Source organism: Bos javanicus, chromosome 19 (assembly GCF_032452875.1).
Source record: "Bos javanicus breed banteng chromosome 19, ARS-OSU_banteng_1.0, whole genome shotgun sequence".
Taxonomy (NCBI): domain Eukaryota; kingdom Metazoa; phylum Chordata; class Mammalia; order Artiodactyla; family Bovidae; genus Bos; species Bos javanicus.
In genome coordinates this window covers 13,007,733-13,025,558 of record NC_083886.1, presented here as the reverse complement: position 1 = coordinate 13,025,558, position 17,826 = coordinate 13,007,733, and the positions used below count along the sequence as shown (strand labels likewise).

General features: G+C 63.0%; 2 protein-coding genes across 14 annotated transcripts in view; both read left to right on the top strand.

Moving 5' to 3' along the window:
• BCAS3 (BCAS3 microtubule associated cell migration factor) overlaps window positions 1-3,200 on the top strand; it is a 590,167-nt gene extending 586,967 nt beyond the window's left edge. For 7 of the 10 annotated variants that reach the window (XM_061390224.1, XM_061390222.1, XM_061390227.1 and 4 more), the window contains one exon: window positions 2,401-3,200. In XM_061390224.1, coding sequence (XP_061246208.1) covers window positions 2,401-2,549 — 149 coding nt within the window. In that variant the 3' untranslated portion in view covers window positions 2,550-3,200. The remainder of the gene's footprint in view (window positions 1-2,400) is intronic. The other 3 variants (XM_061390225.1, XM_061390229.1, XM_061390231.1) reach the window with 1 other exon arrangement.
• Window positions 3,201-10,476: 7,276 nt separating this feature from the next.
• Window positions 10,477-17,826, top strand: part of TBX2 (T-box transcription factor 2) — a 35,078-nt gene continuing 27,728 nt past the window's right edge. For all 4 annotated transcript variants that reach the window (XR_009731214.1, XR_009731213.1, XM_061390232.1 and 1 more), the window contains exons 1-6: window positions 10,477-10,959; window positions 12,079-12,346; window positions 13,318-13,464; window positions 14,666-14,742; window positions 14,847-15,010; window positions 15,438-16,075. Coding sequence is in view for 2 of the 4 variants with exons in the window: in XM_061390232.1 (XP_061246216.1) it covers window positions 10,565-10,959; window positions 12,079-12,346; window positions 13,318-13,464; window positions 14,666-14,742; window positions 14,847-15,010; window positions 15,438-16,075 (1,689 nt within the window). In the remaining 2 variants the exon portion in view is untranslated. The remainder of the gene's footprint in view (window positions 10,960-12,078; window positions 12,347-13,317; window positions 13,465-14,665; window positions 14,743-14,846; window positions 15,011-15,437; window positions 16,076-17,826) is intronic.

Genomic DNA, 17,826 nt, shown 5'->3' with positions numbered 1-17,826 from the left:
AAGGTTTTAAGCAGAGGAAAAGCAAGATGAGGTTTGTGCTGCAGGCAGAACTCTCTGGCTTTGGGATGCGGTGGCTTGGAGAGGGGGGCTCGGGGGGTCTGGAGACCAGTAGGGAGCTTTGGGAGTTATCCAGTGGGCAGCAGCCACAGGCAAGGACAGGAGGGATGAGGCCGGGGGAGACGCCCGGGACCTGAGTCCAGCAGAGCCTGGTCACCCGGCAGGCAGGGGCTACCTCTGTCTCACCCAAGTCCTCGCTGGTGAAGAGAAAACACGAGCAAGACAGCACAGGCTGTCCCTGGCCCTGGGAGCCCCAAAATCATCTTGAAATATCTGTGGCACCTGTCCCCCCACTCACAGGATGGGGTGCGGGGCGGCCGTGCGGACTTGCGGGCCGGAGTCCCTGCGCTGCTGGGGGGTGGCTGCAGGGCAGTGGGGGTCCCCCGCTTGGTCCCAGGCTCCCCGCGCCTCGGCTTCCGGGGCGGTGGGGACGCACCTGCACTTTGCATCAGAAACGCTGGGCCTGCCCCGGGGCTGCTGCCTCTTCTGCCCCTTCGTCCCGGGTTCTCTTTGGGGCCTGGAGTCCGGCAGCCCCTGCCGCCCTGCTGGGACCTCGCCTCCTCTCTCCCTCCCAGCCTGCTGTCGGCGCCCCCTAGCGCCAGGACGGCCGGCACCGGGGCCGGGGCCTCCGGGCTGCACTCGTGAGAAACCAAGGGGATGGGGAGAGTTTTCCTGGAGTGCGAAGCTTCTGTGTAGAAACCTGGGGGTCTGCTCCCTGCTTTCCTGTCCTGTCCCTTCTGGCACAATGGGCCCCAAATGAGGGGGAGGCTAGAGGCTGAGTGGAGAAGGAGAGAGCCCGCGCGAGGGTCTGGGTTTTCCGGCGGCATCTGGATGACTCGACTTAATCTCAGGGTCGGGCCCAACAGGGCAGCCAGTGCATCTTGGCAGTCAGGGCCCGTCGCCAGGCCTGCAGCCCGTGTCCACAGCCCCCCACCTGCTGAGAGGTTCTGGTTTGCAGGCACACTCTTCCAGCCTGGGCCCCGGACATGGCTGGTGCCTCACACCTCACACTGGAACCGGGAGGCGTCTGAAGGAGGCCAGCACAGATGCCCTCAACCCACTCTGTGGCTGCTGCTGCTGCTGGGCCTCCAGCATGCTTCAGGGGTCACCCACGGGGAGTGGGGGTCAGTGGTTACTTCCTGGCTGGCCGGTGGTGGCTAGCCCAGGAGTGAAGGCCGTGACCCATCCCCTAACCAAAGCCAGCTGTGCTGTGCGTGGAAGGTGGCAGGGGGCCTAGGCACAGGCTGCAGGCACAGGAGACCAGACACATGTCACATTTGAGCGCACTTTGTTGTCTCAAATAACCGCTTTGAGAGCCTGGGCTTCCGGGGTGGACAGGCGAGACCCCCTCCCACTCTGTCCCAGGCAGGTGTACCTTGGAGAAGGAGGGACTGTAGGTGCCTCATCTTGGCTTGAGGCCCAGAGTTTGCCAAGGGATATGTGTGCCCACATCTCAGAGCCCACTGTGAGGGAGAGGGGATAGGAACTGACCACTCTCAGAAAGCCAAGAAGTAATTCTTTCTGCCTTGCACTCAGCATGCCAGGAAGTCTGTTCCCAGCCCACCCACCCCAGTACCTGTCTTGGGTCAAGCGATGGCAGGGCAGTTGAGGAAGGTGCCCATAGTGGAAGGAGATGGAGCCAGGTGCCATCTCCAAGATGGTAGCCTGGCTTGCAGACGCCAGGGGAGGGGCTGGGAGCCTCCTGACCTGACTCCCGGGTGGACCCTAAACACGTCCCTTCCAGAGGGGTCCCCAGGACACGTGGGAGCCCAGAGGAAGGGGAAGGGAGGCACTCCAGGCAAGTAGGTTCCTCTCAAAGCAGGCACTCCCCCCTGCAGGGGGAGGGCACAGGAGGGGCCTGGCAGGCAGGTAGATGGTGTGGGTGAGGACCTGTGAGCAAGTGAGTGGCTGAGCCCGGGTCCCTTGTAGGGGAGGCGAGGGGCGGACGGACCAGATGGGGACGCCTTGGTCCTTCCTGCCTCCTGGCTTCTCCCCTCCTGCCAGAACAGGAGCCTCTCACGATGTTGGGAAGCAAGCTGGCTGAGCAAGAGTCTGCACCAGGCCTGGGCACATGCCCCACGAATGGCAGTGTGGTCCAAATGCATCATCAGGGTGGCCATGCTCCTGGCTAAAGGGGTTCACACGGTGAGGAAGTGACGGGAGCCTGCCGGCCAAGGGGGCTTCTCCCTGGGACCCAGGCTGCCCCCCACCCCCCGCACCGCAGAAGGATATCAGTGGACCCAGACTGGCCTCGCGGCAGGCAGCCGGCCCAGAATGCACACCCCCCGCCTACCCGCTGAGAATGCCCCCTGACCGGGCCTGGCCCTCTGTCCTGTCTTGCAGAACTCCAGCGAGAGGGAAGCATCGAGACTCTGAGTAACAGCTCGGGCTCCACCAGCGGCAGCATCCCGAGGAACTTCGACGGCTACCGCTCTCCGCTGCCCACCAACGAGAGTCAGCCCCTCAGCCTCTTCCCCACCAGCTTCCCATAGGTCCCAGCAGCCTGCTTCGGGCTGGCCGGCCCACTCTCCTGCCGGAGGGAGAGGGAGACGCCCCCCATCCGCTCCTACCCTTCAGACTCCGTTCCTCTTTGAACCCACCACCTTCCCCAAGCTTCGTGACGACAGCCGCCCAGCCTCCCTGGATCGAGAAGAGACCCTTCTCCAAAGCACCTCTGCGCGCGCTGACCTCTGCCCCCGTCGTGGGGCGGGCCGTGGCCGAGACTCTGCAGAAGCTCCGTCCCGCCTCCGTTTGCACATGACGTCCCGCATCGGACCCGCTTTTGTATTTTCTAACCTAGCTCCTGCGGGGTGGTGGGGGGAGGGGGTGGCTAGGGTGGGGAGGGGGGTTGGCTCGGCGGCATCTTGGCCCCGAGCGGCCAGCCCCGACCCAGGCCTGGCTTCGGCACACACTGCCCAGCGTCCCGCTGGTGCTGAACTGAGGCCCGGAGTATTAGGGGAGGAGGAAGGAGAAGCCCCGCTTCCTCTTTTCTCTCCCCTTCAACTCATGGAAAGGATTTGTCTTTCTTGTCTGTACGCCCTTGTACCCTGATCCTGTACTGTTCAGTGAAGGAAACCGTGGTTTCTGAGCCCTGTCAAAAAGTGCACGTCTTGTTCAATAAATCACGCTGCAATTGGTGTCCATCCCTGAGTGGCTGGGGTCAGGGTCCTGGGAGCCTGACCCTGCGGCCCTGCGCCCAACACCCCCACCTGGACGAGTGCGGGAGTGGGGGAGTCGGGGAGCGGGGAGGAAGGTGGAGGAGGATGTTTAATCCAGAACTTGGGTGGCGTCTGACAAACCCATCCTCTGACCTTCTTGCCTGTCACCGGAGCCATTGGGTTTTGGAGGGCACCCCGGGCCTCCCTGGCTGTGGCGGTCAGGTCCTTGGAATGTGCTGCTGGGTTGCCGTGGTAAGGAGAGCCTGATGAAGACTATGGCCTTCTGTTTGGGACATTACCTGTCATTACCTCTCTCTCTTTTTAAAGCATATATCTCTTTTTTTCTTAATTTTTAAATTTTTCTTTGGCTGCACCCCGAGGCTTGTGAGATCTGAGTTCCCCAACCAGGGATCAAACCCACACCCCTGGCACTGGAAGCTGGGAGTCTTCTGGACCATCAGGGAAGTCCTGTACCTCTCTTTGCAAACTCAGAAGGTGAAGGATGGTCAGAACCTTGGATGACAGGTTCTGGATGCGGTCCCCTCCCCACTCCCAGTTCTGGACCTAAGGTGACGGGCAGGGGTGGAGCAAAGAGGGCGTGCTGAGGGGGAAGGAAATGGGTGCGAGTCCCCATCCTGCCTCCCCGGAGACCCTGGAGAGGCCTGGGGGGACTGAAGGAAACCACTGAGCCAGGCGTACTTTGGGGTGAAGTTTAATGCAACAGCCACAGAAGAGATGTTCACAAACAGGCAGGCCTTGCCTTCCAGCCGTCCAGCCAGAGCAGGGCAGCCCCGGGGCCCCCGCCCTGCTCACACGCACCCCATCCAGCCTTGGCACCTGAGGACAGATTTAATCTTCAGTGCCCAGCCAGCTGGGCATGCTGGGGGAAGACAGGACCCGAACCACGCTCTGCTCCGAAGGCTGAGTGGCCAGCCCTGCAGAGGGTGGCTGAAGCCAGTCCCTCCTGCCCAGGGACCCACGGGCCGAAGATCACATGCCCAGACAGAAGGAGGCCCAGCCGGCAGGGGCTGATGGCGACCAGCAGCTTTCCCCTTTCTGGTTCAGTTGGACACACTGATACGCCAGGCACAGCCCCACCCCTCCAGAGCCGTGTTTCAGTCAAAAGGGGGCCGGGAGAGAGAGGGGTGCCCCCAGCCTGCCTGTGCCTACTGGCTGGCTCCTTGGGGACGCGTCCAGAGCTCCAGGCAGGATCCAGCTCTCTCACCCACCCTCAGGCACACAGACGCAGGGGCAAAGATGGAGAGCCAGGAGTGCTCCCCAACCACTCAGGGACTGACTGGCAGCCTAGAGTCAGGAGTCCTCCCTGGCTCAGCCTGTTCCCTCCAGGGGGTGCAAAAAACAGCTGTGGCCTCCCTCGGTCAGGGAAAGTGGTGGGTGTAGGGCTGGACTTGCCGGCTGAGCTTGCAGGACAATCTGGTTATTCATCTGCTCGCAGCCAGGGCAACTCTTGGAGTATGTGGGGGAAGGGGCAGGATAAGAGAGGCCAGATAAGCTGGCCCCATGGCGGCTGCCACTGGAGCTAGGGTTATCAGAGAGGCCTTGGGTCTGGCCTCCAGCTAATTGGAGAGGTTATAGACCCTGCCACAGCCTGTAATCAGCTGGAAGTGAGACTGGGCCCCAGGGTGGGGGGCCTTACTGCCCACTGGCCCTGGAGCAGCCAGCCTCCTGTCCTCTAGAGATAACTCCCAGGGCAATCTCTGCCTCACCTCCAGCAGCTCCCCCCCACCCCCCACAGGATGGCATCACCTAGGAGAACATGCATCTAATTATGGCCTGACCAGGTGACCTTGAGGAAGCCATGTGAGCTCCCTGGTTCTTACAGTGCTACCCGCTCAACAGGCAAATTACTATGGACTTTCTCCCAATTTGATGGAGGGGAAAAAAATACCTTCATGGTTTGCACGGAGGCTGATGGGAACTGGGGTGGCAGCTCAAGGAGGCAGGGCACTGTCTGGGACTGACGAGAGCCATGGCCCAGTGGCCCCACAGTAAATTCAGGGGCACCAACCTGTGTCCAACACTAGCGTCAGCTCCTCTGCAAGCAAGCCGGGGCCAGAGCAGGCAGCTGCCAGCCGAGACTGGAAATGGTTGCTCGCTGCTGTTTTTCTGATTTTCACAGATCAGAGAATCTCTAAACTGAAGGCACCCCCAGAGAGCTGTTCGGTCCTCATTTTGGCAGATGAGAAGCCTGAGCCCTTGTCCCAGGTTAAGAAGTCACACAGCTAATCTGCTGACCCCTGTCTGCTCCCTGCTGCCTCACGTGTCCTGGCCAGTTCCCTTAGGGGGCTCTGTTCTGCATCGACCTCCCTGTCCTGGGCCCCCACACAGTCCAAGACTCTGGCCCTATCTCCCCCATTCCCTACCCCTAAGAGCATCCAGCCCTGGCCCCTGGCTGGCTTTGAAGCTGCTCCGAAGTCCCTGTGTCACTGAGAAAGCAGCCCCCTCCTGCAGACCTAGAGCTGGAAACTCTAGGGGTAAAAGGGAAGAGCATCTTGGACTATCTTGGATTCGAAGAACCCAGAGCCCAGCCTGAGGGTTGGGGCCCAGGAGTCTCAGTATTGCTTGGCTGCCCGTGCAGGTGTAGGTAGTGGGCCAGCAACGACATCACTAACTTGCTAAGGAAGTGGCCTTGCTCTCTTTTAAGGTCCATGGGTCCCATCTCAGCTCTGCCACCAGTAGCTGTGTGGCCCCCGGTAAATGACTGCCCCTCTGGGCTCATCTGCAAAATGGGGGGACAGGAACATACCCAGCAGAGACAAGCAACATGGTCCAAGATCCAAGAGGAAGCTGCAGGTCAAAAAAGCAAAAGGTTGGTTGGAGGCCTAGAGGCTAATGGGACAGGCCAGGTAGCTCTTTGGAAGGGAGAGGGAAGGGCGGGTGAGGCGACGCTGGAACCCGATTGTCACGAACTGCCCTCGAAGCTGCTCCAGGGAATCCGGCAAAGCGTCTCTGCAGAAAGCGAATGGAAAACCTGGTGAGAGCGCTCAGGCCAGCCCCGCCCCTCTCTCGCAGGTGGGCTGGTCGTGGGGGGCGGGGGGCCGGGGCACGGGGGTCCTTCCTGTGCTTTGCCCCCTCAAGCCACAGAGCAGCGTGGCCTGTTCACTCTGCCACGATCCCGGGCACCCACACCTGAGAACTCACACCTGTGCAGGTCCACCTCACGTTTACCAACCCCTGCGTCCCAAGCGGACCGCTGCGACGCCGGGACCTCGACCCCAGAGCACAGAATAGTTCCGGGAGCTCCCGGGATGATGGAGTCCCCCAAACTCTGGGGAAGTCGCCCAAAGTCCGGCAGGGACGTGTCCTGGGTGTTGGGGCCCTGCGACCTTGCTTGCCCTCGAAAGTGCGGAGCGACCACCCTCGAGGGCCGGGGCTGCCAGCCCGGGCCTCCCGCCAGCCTGGAAGCCCGGGGACAGGACCCCAGGGGCCGTGCTGCTACCGGGCATCCTCAGAACCTGACCGGAAGAAGGGGCCCAGCCGCCAGGCCTCGCGCAAGACCGGCGGAGAAGAGGTCGCGCCTCCCGCGCCCTCCGCCTGGTCCCAGCCACTTGGCCCGACCCTGCGCGGGGTAATTGGGTCGGGAGGGAGGCGACGGGCGGGCGGCGACTCCAGAGAGACTGCGCGCCTGTCAGCCGCAATTTGTCTAAGTGGACGGGACAGGCCGGGCCGCTGCGGGCCGGGGTCATTGAGGCCGCGGCCCCCAGCCTGGGCAGACCAGGGACTGCGGGGGAGCCGGGCCCGGCCACTGAACGGGGCTGGCTGGCGCCAAGGCTCCGGAAGGCGCGGGTCCGGTCGGGGAGACGGGGATGGGAGGCAATGCTGCCCTCCTCTTCCCTCCTTCCTGCGCACACAACAAGCCAAGGCGAGGATGCACGCGCCCCGCGGCACCTCCGCTGCTGGTCACAGGCGCAGGGCCCCGCGCGTCACCCGCGCTCAGCCCAGGCACACTCCTAAACCACCGCGCACTTGGTACCCGCCTCAGGCCAGCGCCCCGCTACCCGCGGGGACGTGTGTCCCCTCTGCCACAGGCCCGTGCCCCCCAGGCCATCACTCCAGGCGGATCCCCGCCCAGGGACACAGCCCGAGACGCCGGCGGGACCAACCCCGGGAAGACCCCCGCCGCGGCCCCTGACCCCACGGAAGGTTAGGGGCCAGGGACCGACGGCAGCCCGCCCAGGCTCAGGGCCGCGGCCACACCCGGCCCAGGCCGCCCCCGCCGGGTTTCCGGGTTGCGGGAGGCGCAGAGCGTCCGGAGCGCGTGCAACGCTCCGGAGGCCGGAGGCCGGAGGCCAGAGGCCAGAGGCCCGCGCCCGCCCGACGCCCGGGCCCTGGACGGCCGGGGAGGGGGGGGGCGCGGCCGAGCGCGCGTCCCCCGCCCGTCTGCGGGGCTCGACCGATGCGAAGTGACAGGGGCCGGAGCTTTGTTGTGGAGCCTCGGCCGCCTGGCGCCAGCGCTCCCGCCCGCGCCCTCCCCCTCCAGCCCCGGGCAGCTCGCGAGGCGCCCCCCGGGGCCTCTTAAAGAGACACGCACTCTCAGCCCTGGGGACCCCCCGGAGGCGCCTGTTCCCGGGAAGGGGAAGGGGAGGGGAGACCCAGCGGGGGAGGGGCCGAGCGAGAGCTGAACGCCGCACAGCGCAGCTCCAGAGCTGCCTGGGCCTCCGCTTCGCGGGTTTTCGTTGAGCCAAGGATATTCCTCGCTGGAGAGTTTGGCGGGAGGTGTTGGGCGCGGTGGGGGGAATGGGGACGGAAATTCAGACTATTAAGAGTGGCTGTAGCGGGACCTCGTGCTGGTTGCGGGATGGCGGGGCAGGGCAGCTGATGGGGTCCGGGCAGAGAAAGAGCCCGCGGCCGCCAGAGGGCAAGTCCGTGGCCCAGTGGCTGTGGCCAGGTGGGATCGTGGTCCCCCAAAGGCAGCCGCTGCACCGTCGCCGCGCGGTTTCTTGGGCGAACAACCTGGGCCAGCGTGTTTCAAATTCTCTGGGTCTTGGACCCTTTTACCAGGTACAGACCTTCCCCAGGAAAATGTTCAAATCGCACACACTTAGGTGTTCTCCACGCCATTCTTAAGTTTGAAAGTACGCGTACACACACGACTTTGCAAATGCATGCGCGGATTCCCAGGCCAGTGCCCGGATTTCTGGCTACGGAACGCTGGCTGTTATCTGGTCACCCCATCAGCTGCGCAATCCTATCCACACACATCCCTCCCCAGCGGCAACATCTCGCCTAAGATGGAGCCGGCAGGACTTTGCCGGGGCAAAGCAGCAATGTATCTGGCCCGGGCTGCATAGACTGCGCGGCAAGGAGTCAAAGATTCGTTCTAGACAGAGAGGAGGCACTAAGAGAGGAGCGACCCAGTGGAGAGTGAGGTCGGGAAGGAAAACCCTCTGGGGGCGGCGCCCTGTGGCGCGCTGTATAGGGATGTAGCAAGATCTCTGGGGTCGGCTCAGGAAAGTAGAAAAAAGGTCGAGGAGGCCAAACCACTCCGGCCGGTCCCCAAACTGCACTGCCCGGGGTGATCAGACTTTACACGCCAGGTCTGCGTGTGCAGCATAAAGATTCCCTGCGACTGGTGTGCGCAGCGCATGGAACTGTGGGTGTGGGCTGTACGCGCCCACCACGCCGGGGCAGAGTCCGCGCCGGCCGAACTAACTTGCATTGGAATCTGGCGTGCGGGCAGGCGTGCCACCCGTGTCCAGTGCGTGGTCCGTCTGGCCCTCCGACCGCCAGGAATCAGGCAGTGTCAGGGCTTGAGACTGATCCGAGGCAGGTGTGTGGCCGCCCGCCTTAAGTTCGACTCCCGCTGAGCACAGAGGAAACTACCACCGTGGGCGCGAGACACACACACACACACATACTGAGGGCGGGAGAAAACCCTGGTCCTGCGGGAGAACAAAGTCTGGCTGCGGGGCGGGGGGAGGGAGGTTCAACTGCAGGTGCGCACAGACACTCAGACCCCCACACTAGCTAGTCGGCACCACGGAACCTGGGAGACGTGAGCTTTCGAGAGCTGGGAACCAATTCCAGGAAAGTGGCCTAGAGAGGATGCCGGTGTAGAGGATGGGGCATGCTTGTGTCTCTGGTACCGGATGCGACGAAAATTCGTTGGGTCAAGAACCTGTGGGCGGGATCCGCCGGCGTCTTGCCGCCCGGTGCCCCGCGGAAGGTGCGCTCACACCTTCCCGGTCCGGAGGACCGGCTCTCCTGGGAGAGCTCCGACTAGCTCGGGGACGCAAACGGATACTGGGCTGAGTCCAGGGCTTTCCCGGAACTCCTGGTTCTTCCAGGGGCTTCCTGTGAGGGGGTCGGCGCGGGCTAGGGGGGTCCCCGCGTTCCCCGAGGAAAGGCCGCGTCCGCCTCCCGCCCCCGCCGGCCCCACCAGGGCTCTGCCACCGCCGCACTCACCGGCTCCCGCCACCTGGGTTCGGCTCCGGGACCTCGGCAGCCGGCACCTCCAGCCTCGCCCGCCCACCGGCCTCTCCTTCCAGCACCTGCTGCCTCCCTTCGGAGTGGAGGGGCCCGGGCGGCGCCGCGGCCGGGAGCGGGATCGGAGGCCAAGCCGGGGCGCGGGCCGGGGCTGCGGGGCTGCCGGGCGTGGGAGAAGGAGGGCGCCCCCTCTCCTCGCGGGGCCATGTCAATGCTTTGCACTTGGGGCGGCTTGCGGCTGGGGGTCCTTCCCCGCGGGCCCTGGCGCCCGGGCGCCCCCCGCCTCAGGCCCTTTCGGCGGGTCGGGTCGGCCCGCCGCGCTTTCCAGTCCGGGCGCAGGCAGCCGTGGGCGCTGGCGGTGGGGTGGGGGCCAGGGCAGTGGGAGGGGTCTCGGGGCCCGCTGGCCCGTCATTGGTTAATATTTTATTCTGTTGACATGTTTTCTTACTGCTGAGGCTTCCGACACCTTCTCCCCGGGCCCCCCCTCCCGCTCCGAGCTTGGCCTGAGCTGTCAAAACCCCGCCCCCGGAGACCCACAATTGGTCCAAAAAGCGTAAAATCAGCAATCAAGGGGGGCCTGGCTCGTTAGCGCAGGGGATCCGAGCAGGGCAGGACATGTGAGATAGTCACAGTTTTCCAGAGATCACGACAAGATCTAACCAGTCGCGCGTGGTCCCCGGCGCCGGAGCGGCCCAGCCCAGCCCAGCCCCGCGCAGAGCCCCCGCCGCCCCCGCGCCCAGCGCCCCGCGTCCCTCGCCGTGCGCCGGACGGGGAACCGGGAGGAGCCGCCACCGCGCTTGCCACTCGGGTCGCCCTTCCTCCGTGCGCGCCGCCGCCCGGGCCGGGGGTCCGAGCCGCGCGCCCCCGGCCCTGGCCCCCGGGCTCCTGGGCCGGATGTCCCGATGAGAGAGCCGGCGCTGGCGGCCAGCGCCATGGCTTACCACCCGTTCCACGCGCCACGGCCGGCCGACTTCCCCATGTCCGCCTTCCTGGCGGCGGCGCAGCCCTCCTTCTTCCCGGCTCTCGCGCTGCCGCCCGGCGCTCTGGCCAAGCCGCTGCCCGACCCGGGCTTGGCGGGGGCGGCGGCGGCGGCGGCTGCGGCGGCGGCGGCGGCCGAGGCGGGGCTGCACGTCTCGGCACTCGGCCCGCATCCGCCCGCCGCTCATCTGCGCTCGCTTAAGAGCCTGGAGCCCGAGGACGAGGTGGAGGACGACCCCAAGGTGACGCTGGAGGCCAAGGAGCTGTGGGACCAGTTTCACAAGCTGGGCACCGAGATGGTCATCACCAAGTCCGGGAGGTAGGGCGGCCGGCTGGCCGGAGGGCGCGCGGGTGGGCGGGAGGGGAACCCGACAGCACCGACCAGCGCCGAGCCTACCGCCCGCGGCTCCCAGCTCCCGGCTCCGGCCCCCGAGCCATGCACAGACGATCGAGTTGACTTTTCTCATTTGGCACCGAACGAATTTTTCTTTTTAAAAAAAACCGAATTATCGAAGTCTCCCAAATGAAAACGAAAACGTGCTCCTGCAGAACAGTCCCCCAGCGCTCAGAGTTCCAAAGCCGAGGAGGCCCCGCGGTTCGGCCCTGGAGGGTCTCAGCGGTCTCGGCCGCAACTCCTCAGCCCTGAGACCCCTCTCTCCTGCTTCGGAGGCGAGTCTGGCTCGGTGCTCCGCGAAGATGCGACGTCTCCCACGCTCTCCTCCTACCCAGGAGCCCGGAATGAGACTCTCACCCCCGCTAGGCCTAGCCCGGCCCTCCGGTTCCCGCCGGTCGCGGCCCTTCTCCGCCGCGAGCCGGCCCAGCCGCAACCTGACCCGGCCTGTGAGCCTTGTCCGGGCCGAGGAACCAGGAGCTCCGGAGGCACACGGCTCCGTAGGGCCTGAAGCCGGAAGAAAAGCTACAATCGCCAACCTCTCAAGCTTCTGGCTCGGACGCGGAGAATCCAGGCCTCGGCTCACTCACCCTCTTCGCCCGAACTTCAGGGTCAGGGTCCTTGTTCCGCTGCTGTAACCCAGTTCCTTCCCCCAAACAAACATCCGACTGCACTTCTGAGAGCTTCGGCCCTAAGTGGATATATTCCCACGAACGAATTTCAGGGAGGTTCATAAGAAGCGGGTATATTTGTAAGGGCCTTGGATTTCTTTCTTGGAGCTCGGCTTTCATCTCATATGAGGGAGAAAAAAGGGGTCACTAGATCTGAGCATAGGGCTGAGGGCAAGCCTCATCACAGGAGAGGGTCTTGACAGGCAGAAATGGGATCTCCTAGGAATAACCACCACAGGTGGAATCTCCCAGACCTTCCTAAGAGGACAGAGCAAGGGCAACAGAGGAACATGTGTGGCGAAGCTTAAGGTTGGGGGAGAGGGGTCCTCGAGATCCACTGGCTTCCCTGACCTCTCCCTCTTTCACTTTCTCCCAGGAGGATGTTTCCTCCCTTCAAGGTGCGAGTCAGCGGCCTGGACAAGAAGGCCAAATACATCCTGCTGATGGACATTGTGGCCGCTGATGACTGCCGGTATAAATTCCATAACTCGCGCTGGATGGTGGCAGGCAAGGCCGACCCCGAGATGCCCAAACGGATGTACATCCACCCAGACAGCCCGGCCACGGGGGAGCAGTGGATGGCCAAGCCGGTGGCCTTCCACAAGCTGAAGCTGACCAACAACATCTCAGACAAGCACGGCTTCGTGAGTGCAGGCCAAGTGCTGATGGGGGTCGAAGACTGCAAGTAGCACCATGGGTTGGTGGGGAGAAGACCCCCGGTTCCCCAGAGGGGAGTGCTCGCAGAACCCCCAGAGTGCCCCTGCCCAGATCACTGCCCTGTGGCCTCTGCCGGCTGGGCCTGGGTGCAGAGGCTCTGCTCTGCAAGCCTGGGGAATGTTGGGGTTCACAGCCACTAAGCTCCAGGCTGCCCACAATCTCACTTTCCAAACTCTCAAAATCTCAGGCCTTCCAAACTCCCTTCTGGAGTCGAGCAGGAGGCAGGTGCAGCTGGGACGGGTTGTGGAGCTAGTGGTCTTTGGGGTCTGAGCTTGGAAGACTGGCCCAGGACCTCAGTTGGTTCTCACCCTTCCCCAAGACCCAAGTTCCACCCCCATCCCCAAAGGAGGAGATTTAAAAGGTCAAACAACTCCCCTCCTTACCTTTCCCTCCTCCCTCAGGCAGATGCCTGACCTGGGAGAGGGGATTTTGGGGTTCTCACTGCTTCTGCCTGAGCCAGGGCCCCAGTGAATGGGAAGGGGCAGTTCACCGGGCTAAAGGGACTACCCCATCCCGAGGTAGGGCAGGTTGGTGAGGCTGCAAAGGCCCCAGTCTTCTCTCCCTGGGTTTACTAGGGGCTTAGCCATGAAGAGAAAGAGAAGTTAAGAGTGGAATGGTAGCGAGTTTTGTTTTATTTTGGTTTCCAGCTGGGGTAATTTTTTTTTTTTAATGAAAAGAGAAACTGTGATAAAGAAAATCGAGGGGCGGGGAAGAAAAATTAATATGGGGAGGTAAGGAGCAGAGAAGACAGGAGAAAGCGGGGGAAGGTTTGGGGGTGAGGTGGGAAAGACAGAACGTGAGAGAGACAGAAAAATGGCAGAAGGTCCGGTCCCCAGAGAATAGAAAGGCTCTGGGAGACAGGCTGGGGGCTGTCGGCTGACCCTCGCCCTCCCTGCAGACCATTCTGAACTCCATGCACAAGTACCAACCGCGCTTCCACATCGTGCGAGCCAACGACATCCTGAAGCTGCCCTACAGCACGTTCCGCACCTATGTGTTCCCTGAGACCGACTTCATCGCGGTCACCGCCTACCAGAACGACAAGGTGCGCGGGTCGGGCGGCCTCCGACCCTCCACTCAAACCGGCCCGCGGCCCCCTGCACGCCCGCCCCCCCCCCCCTCACCCTCACGATCGGCTCCCGGGCCCCCAGTCTCTGTAAGCGCAGCACCCAGCGAAACCCCCCGGGCTCGCTCTTGTAGGCCCGCGACACGTACGCACACGCTCCCCGGGGCGCGCGAACAGCTGGGCGCTCCTTGGGGTGGGGATGTTTACTTAGTAATTAGCAGAGATTCCGGGCCCGCGCTGACATTTTTACGTTTTATTCGTTTATTTCTTGGCTCTTGGATGGGAATTTAAATGAAAAGAGGGCGCCCGAGGCAATCTGCCCAGACTTTCCGGCTGCTGGGAACCCAGGGCCTAGTTTTCCCTCTCCTGGGCGAGCCAGAGGTGGTCGGGGGGGGGGGGGGGGGACAGGTGACAGCCACCACCCCTCCCGCCCCCCATCCCTCTCTGGGTCAGTTCAGGCCTGGGACCCCTTGGGATGTGCTTGGAGACGTTTCCTTCAAGGGAAAGGGCTTTTCCTGGCTGCTATCTTTCTACACCCTCTCTGTAGAGGGGCAAGGCAACCCCCTGCTAAGGCCCAAGTCCGTGTGCACCACTCTGGGTTGAAGGACAGTGTCTGAGTGTCCTGCCGGCCGTATTTTTTTCTATCTTTTTTTTTTTTTCCTGTCATTGTGAACCGATCTGTCCTGGGCCGGTATATGCGTGCACCATTTGGAGTGCCTTGAATCCGTGTGGAGGCGTGTGAATTCGTTTGATTCCCTGGGCACTTGTTTTACATGTGTGTACTTGCGTGTGCGCGGAGCCGTGCCTGTGATTGTCGACATGTGTGTCTGCTGACCTGGGTGCTCAGGTGCCGGGTTCCCTTAACTCGAATGGCCGGGTGGGCCTGCATGCTCGCTTGGACGGATTTCCACTCGGGGTGCACAGCTTTGGGCTTGTGTGTGCAAGTCGAGGGATTATACCTCGAATATAGTTTTTGGAGGTCGCTTTCTTCGAGGTCCGCCCGCCGACCTCACCTTGCCTTGTGGCTTGGAGCGGCCCAGCCCAGGCGGGCGGGTACCCAGGGTACCCTCTCCGGGGGCTCTCTTCTGGGGCGAGCAGCCTCTGACCTCCAGGTGCCCCGGGCCAGGCTAGACGAGCCCGCAGCCTGACCTGGCGCCGCCCCCTTGGTTGGTCCCCGCAGATCACGCAGCTTAAGATCGACAACAACCCGTTTGCCAAGGGCTTCCGGGACACCGGGAACGGCCGGCGGGAGAAAAGGTGAGGGTGCGCGGGGCTGCCGGCTGGCGGGTGCCTGGGGGAGCAGGGCGTGGAGGGGCCAGGGGGTGGGCTGCGCTCACACCGCTCCTGCGGCTCATCCCCAGGAAGCAGCTGACGCTGCCGTCCTTGCGCCTGTACGAGGAGCACTGCAAGCCGGAGCGCGACGGCGCGGAGTCGGACGCCTCGTCCTGCGACCCTCCCCCTGCGCGGGAACCGCCACCCTCTCCGGGGACGGCGCCCAGTCCCCTGCGCCTGCACCGGACCAGAGGTGCGGGTGGGGCCGGGAGGAGAAGGGGAGGGTGTCCCCCGGGCGCCGGGTTGGCTCGGTGCTCAGCATCTGGCTAACTGAAGGCCTGGGGGGAGCGTCAGCGGCGAGTCTGGGACAGGCCTCTACCCCAGGCCTCCTCTGAGTGCGGTCCCTGGTGGCCCGCAGATCCTTCTGGGCTCTGAGCCTAGGGCCCTGGCTCTGTGTGACTCTGCGGCAGCAAGGCCTCCTCTGCCGGGTTCACTTTCCTCCTCCCCCGCCCTCCCCGTAAATAAGGGATCTTGGATGGGGTGACCCCTACTACCCCGAGCTTCCAGGAGTTCCTCCGACGTGGCCTCCCCGAGAGCAGACTTGTGCACGTCTCTCCGTCTCGGACTTCGCGCCTATCTGTCCCCGGGCCAGTAACGCCGCGCATCCTCTCTCCCCGCAGCCGAGGAGAAGTCGTGCGCCGCGGACAGTGACCCGGAGCCCGAGCGGCTGGGCGAGGAACGCGCGGGGCCGGCGCTAGGCCGCAGCCCCGCCCTGGACAGCAGCAGCCCCCCTCGCTTGACCGAACCCGATCGCGCCAGGGAGCGGCGCAGCCCCGAGAGGGGCAAGGAGCCGGCCGAGAGCGGCGGGGACGGCCCGTTCGGCCTGCGGAGCCTAGAGAAGGAGCGCGCCGAAGCCCGGCGGAAGGACGAGGGGCGCAAGGAGGCGAGCGAAGGCAAGGAGCCCGGCCTGGCGCCGCTGGTGGTGCAGACGGACAGCGCGTCCCCGCTGGGCGCCGGACACCTGCCCGGCCTGGCCTTCTCCGGCCACCTGCACGGGCAGCAGTTCTTCGGGCCGCTGGGGGCCGGCCAGCCTCTCTTCTTGCACCCGGGACAGTTCGCCATGGGGCCCGGAGCCTTCTCCGCCATGGGCATGGGCCACCTACTAGCCTCGGTGGCCGGCGGAGGCGGCGGTGGTGGAGGCGGCGGGCCAGGGACCGCCACCGGGCTGGACGCGGGCGGGCTGGGTCCCGCGGGCAGTGCGGCCAGCACCGCCGGGCCCTTCCCATTCCACCTCTCCCAGCACATGCTGGCATCTCAGGTAAGGCCTGTGAGCTGGCAGCAGCATAAGGAAGGAAGGGGAATCCGAGGTGGGCAGAGGTGGAAGGCATAGGGCCTGAAGGCGCTCCGGGCGTCCGCCGGCCAGGACTCCCTCCTGGGGAGATCCGGTGGACCCTCTGAACCACACCTGGCTTCTGGGAGACCAAGACCAGGTCCAGGATTTGGCCAGGAGATTGCTTCTGATTCCTGTGTGACCTTGGGCAAGTCCCTGACCCTCTCTGGGCCTATTTCCTTCCCTCTAACCCCAGAATAGACTGGGACCCATTAGACTCTCTGCCCTGTCAGACTGGGTCTGCCTCCAGCTTTTGTAAGTCCACTTGCCTGGCCTGCCTCAGGACATTTTTCTTGGGAACTACTGTTAGTCCCCGAAAGGCTAAAGTGGCTGGACAAAAAAAGTACGAGAATTTGCAGTGTGTTCTGGATAACCGACCACCAAATTGACCCACCTCCCAGATGTCTCGGGCTCCTTTCAGACCCTCAGGAAGCGACCTGACAAAGGACGGGGCTTTTTCTTCCCCAACACTGAGTCTCCCAACTCCCCCAGACACACATCTCAGTCCTTCAGGCCCAGGTCGAAATTCTGAGCTCCCAGGGGAGAGCTTATGAAACTGTGGGCAGCAGCAAAATTAGAAGATCCTAAGGGGAGAGTGGCCTCTTTGGTTGCTTGGATGGAATATTCCCTGTAGAAAGATTTGGAATCTCTACATTCATTTTCTTCCCTCTGAGGTTTCTGGCAAATTGAACCCTTAAGATCTTATCTTAAGGGAAGGAAAATAGGAGTTTAGGTCTGAGAAGGCTCCTTTGGTTCAGAAGCAAATATTTTTAAAGTGGGGGAAGGGATTCTGAAATGAGTTTCAAATACAGCTCCGCGTCAGGGGTGTGTGGAGTGAACGTTGGAGGCACTGGCATCAGTATCTGGGGCTCTGAGCTGGTAAGGAAGCCTCCAGAAAGTGGAGTTCAGAGCCTGGAGGTTTAATTTGCCTGGAGGTTGACTCTGTGTGTATGTGAATGCCTCCTCCCCAGACAAATTCTGGTGACGAGCATGGGCATCGTAGAGGTCACAGGGAAGTCAGGGCTTCTAGTCGCAGCCTGGTTAACAGGTGCAAGGCCAGGGAACAGGCACTCAGCACTCAGGAGGCATCACTAGATATACTGCTAGTGGTTAACCGCTCACCTATGGCCATCGTACTGTGCGTGCTAAGTCGCTTCAGTCTCTATGAGACCCTATGGACTGTAGCCAGTCAGGCTCCTCTGTTCATGGGGATTCTCCAGGGAAGAATACTGGAATGGGTTGCCATGCCCTCCTCCAGGGGATCTTCCTATGGCCATCAGAAAGAGACAAAACCTTGGAGATCTGAAGCCCCCTCCTTCCTCTGAGATGCTAGGTCTGAATGCTCAGTAGGGCTTGACCTTCTCAGGAAGGGTATTTTGTCATCTCTGACTAAGCTACTTCCCTTCCTTCTCCCTGCCTGAGCCAGCCTGAGGCTCCCTGGAAGCCCAGCTCAGTCAGCTCATGCCCTCCTCCCCATATACCCAAGTACTCCGTGGAAGGAACCATGATCTCAAAGGTCAGATAATCCAAAAGTTGGGCCGCAGGCGGTCTTTTGTGCAGGGTTTCCCGGCTACTGGGCTTTCCACAGGCAAAGACTCTGCATTCCTTCTTCAGCTGCCACTAGGGAGCCGCTGGGAGTTCTTTGCATTCAGGCCAGTTTATGAACAGACTGGCATCTG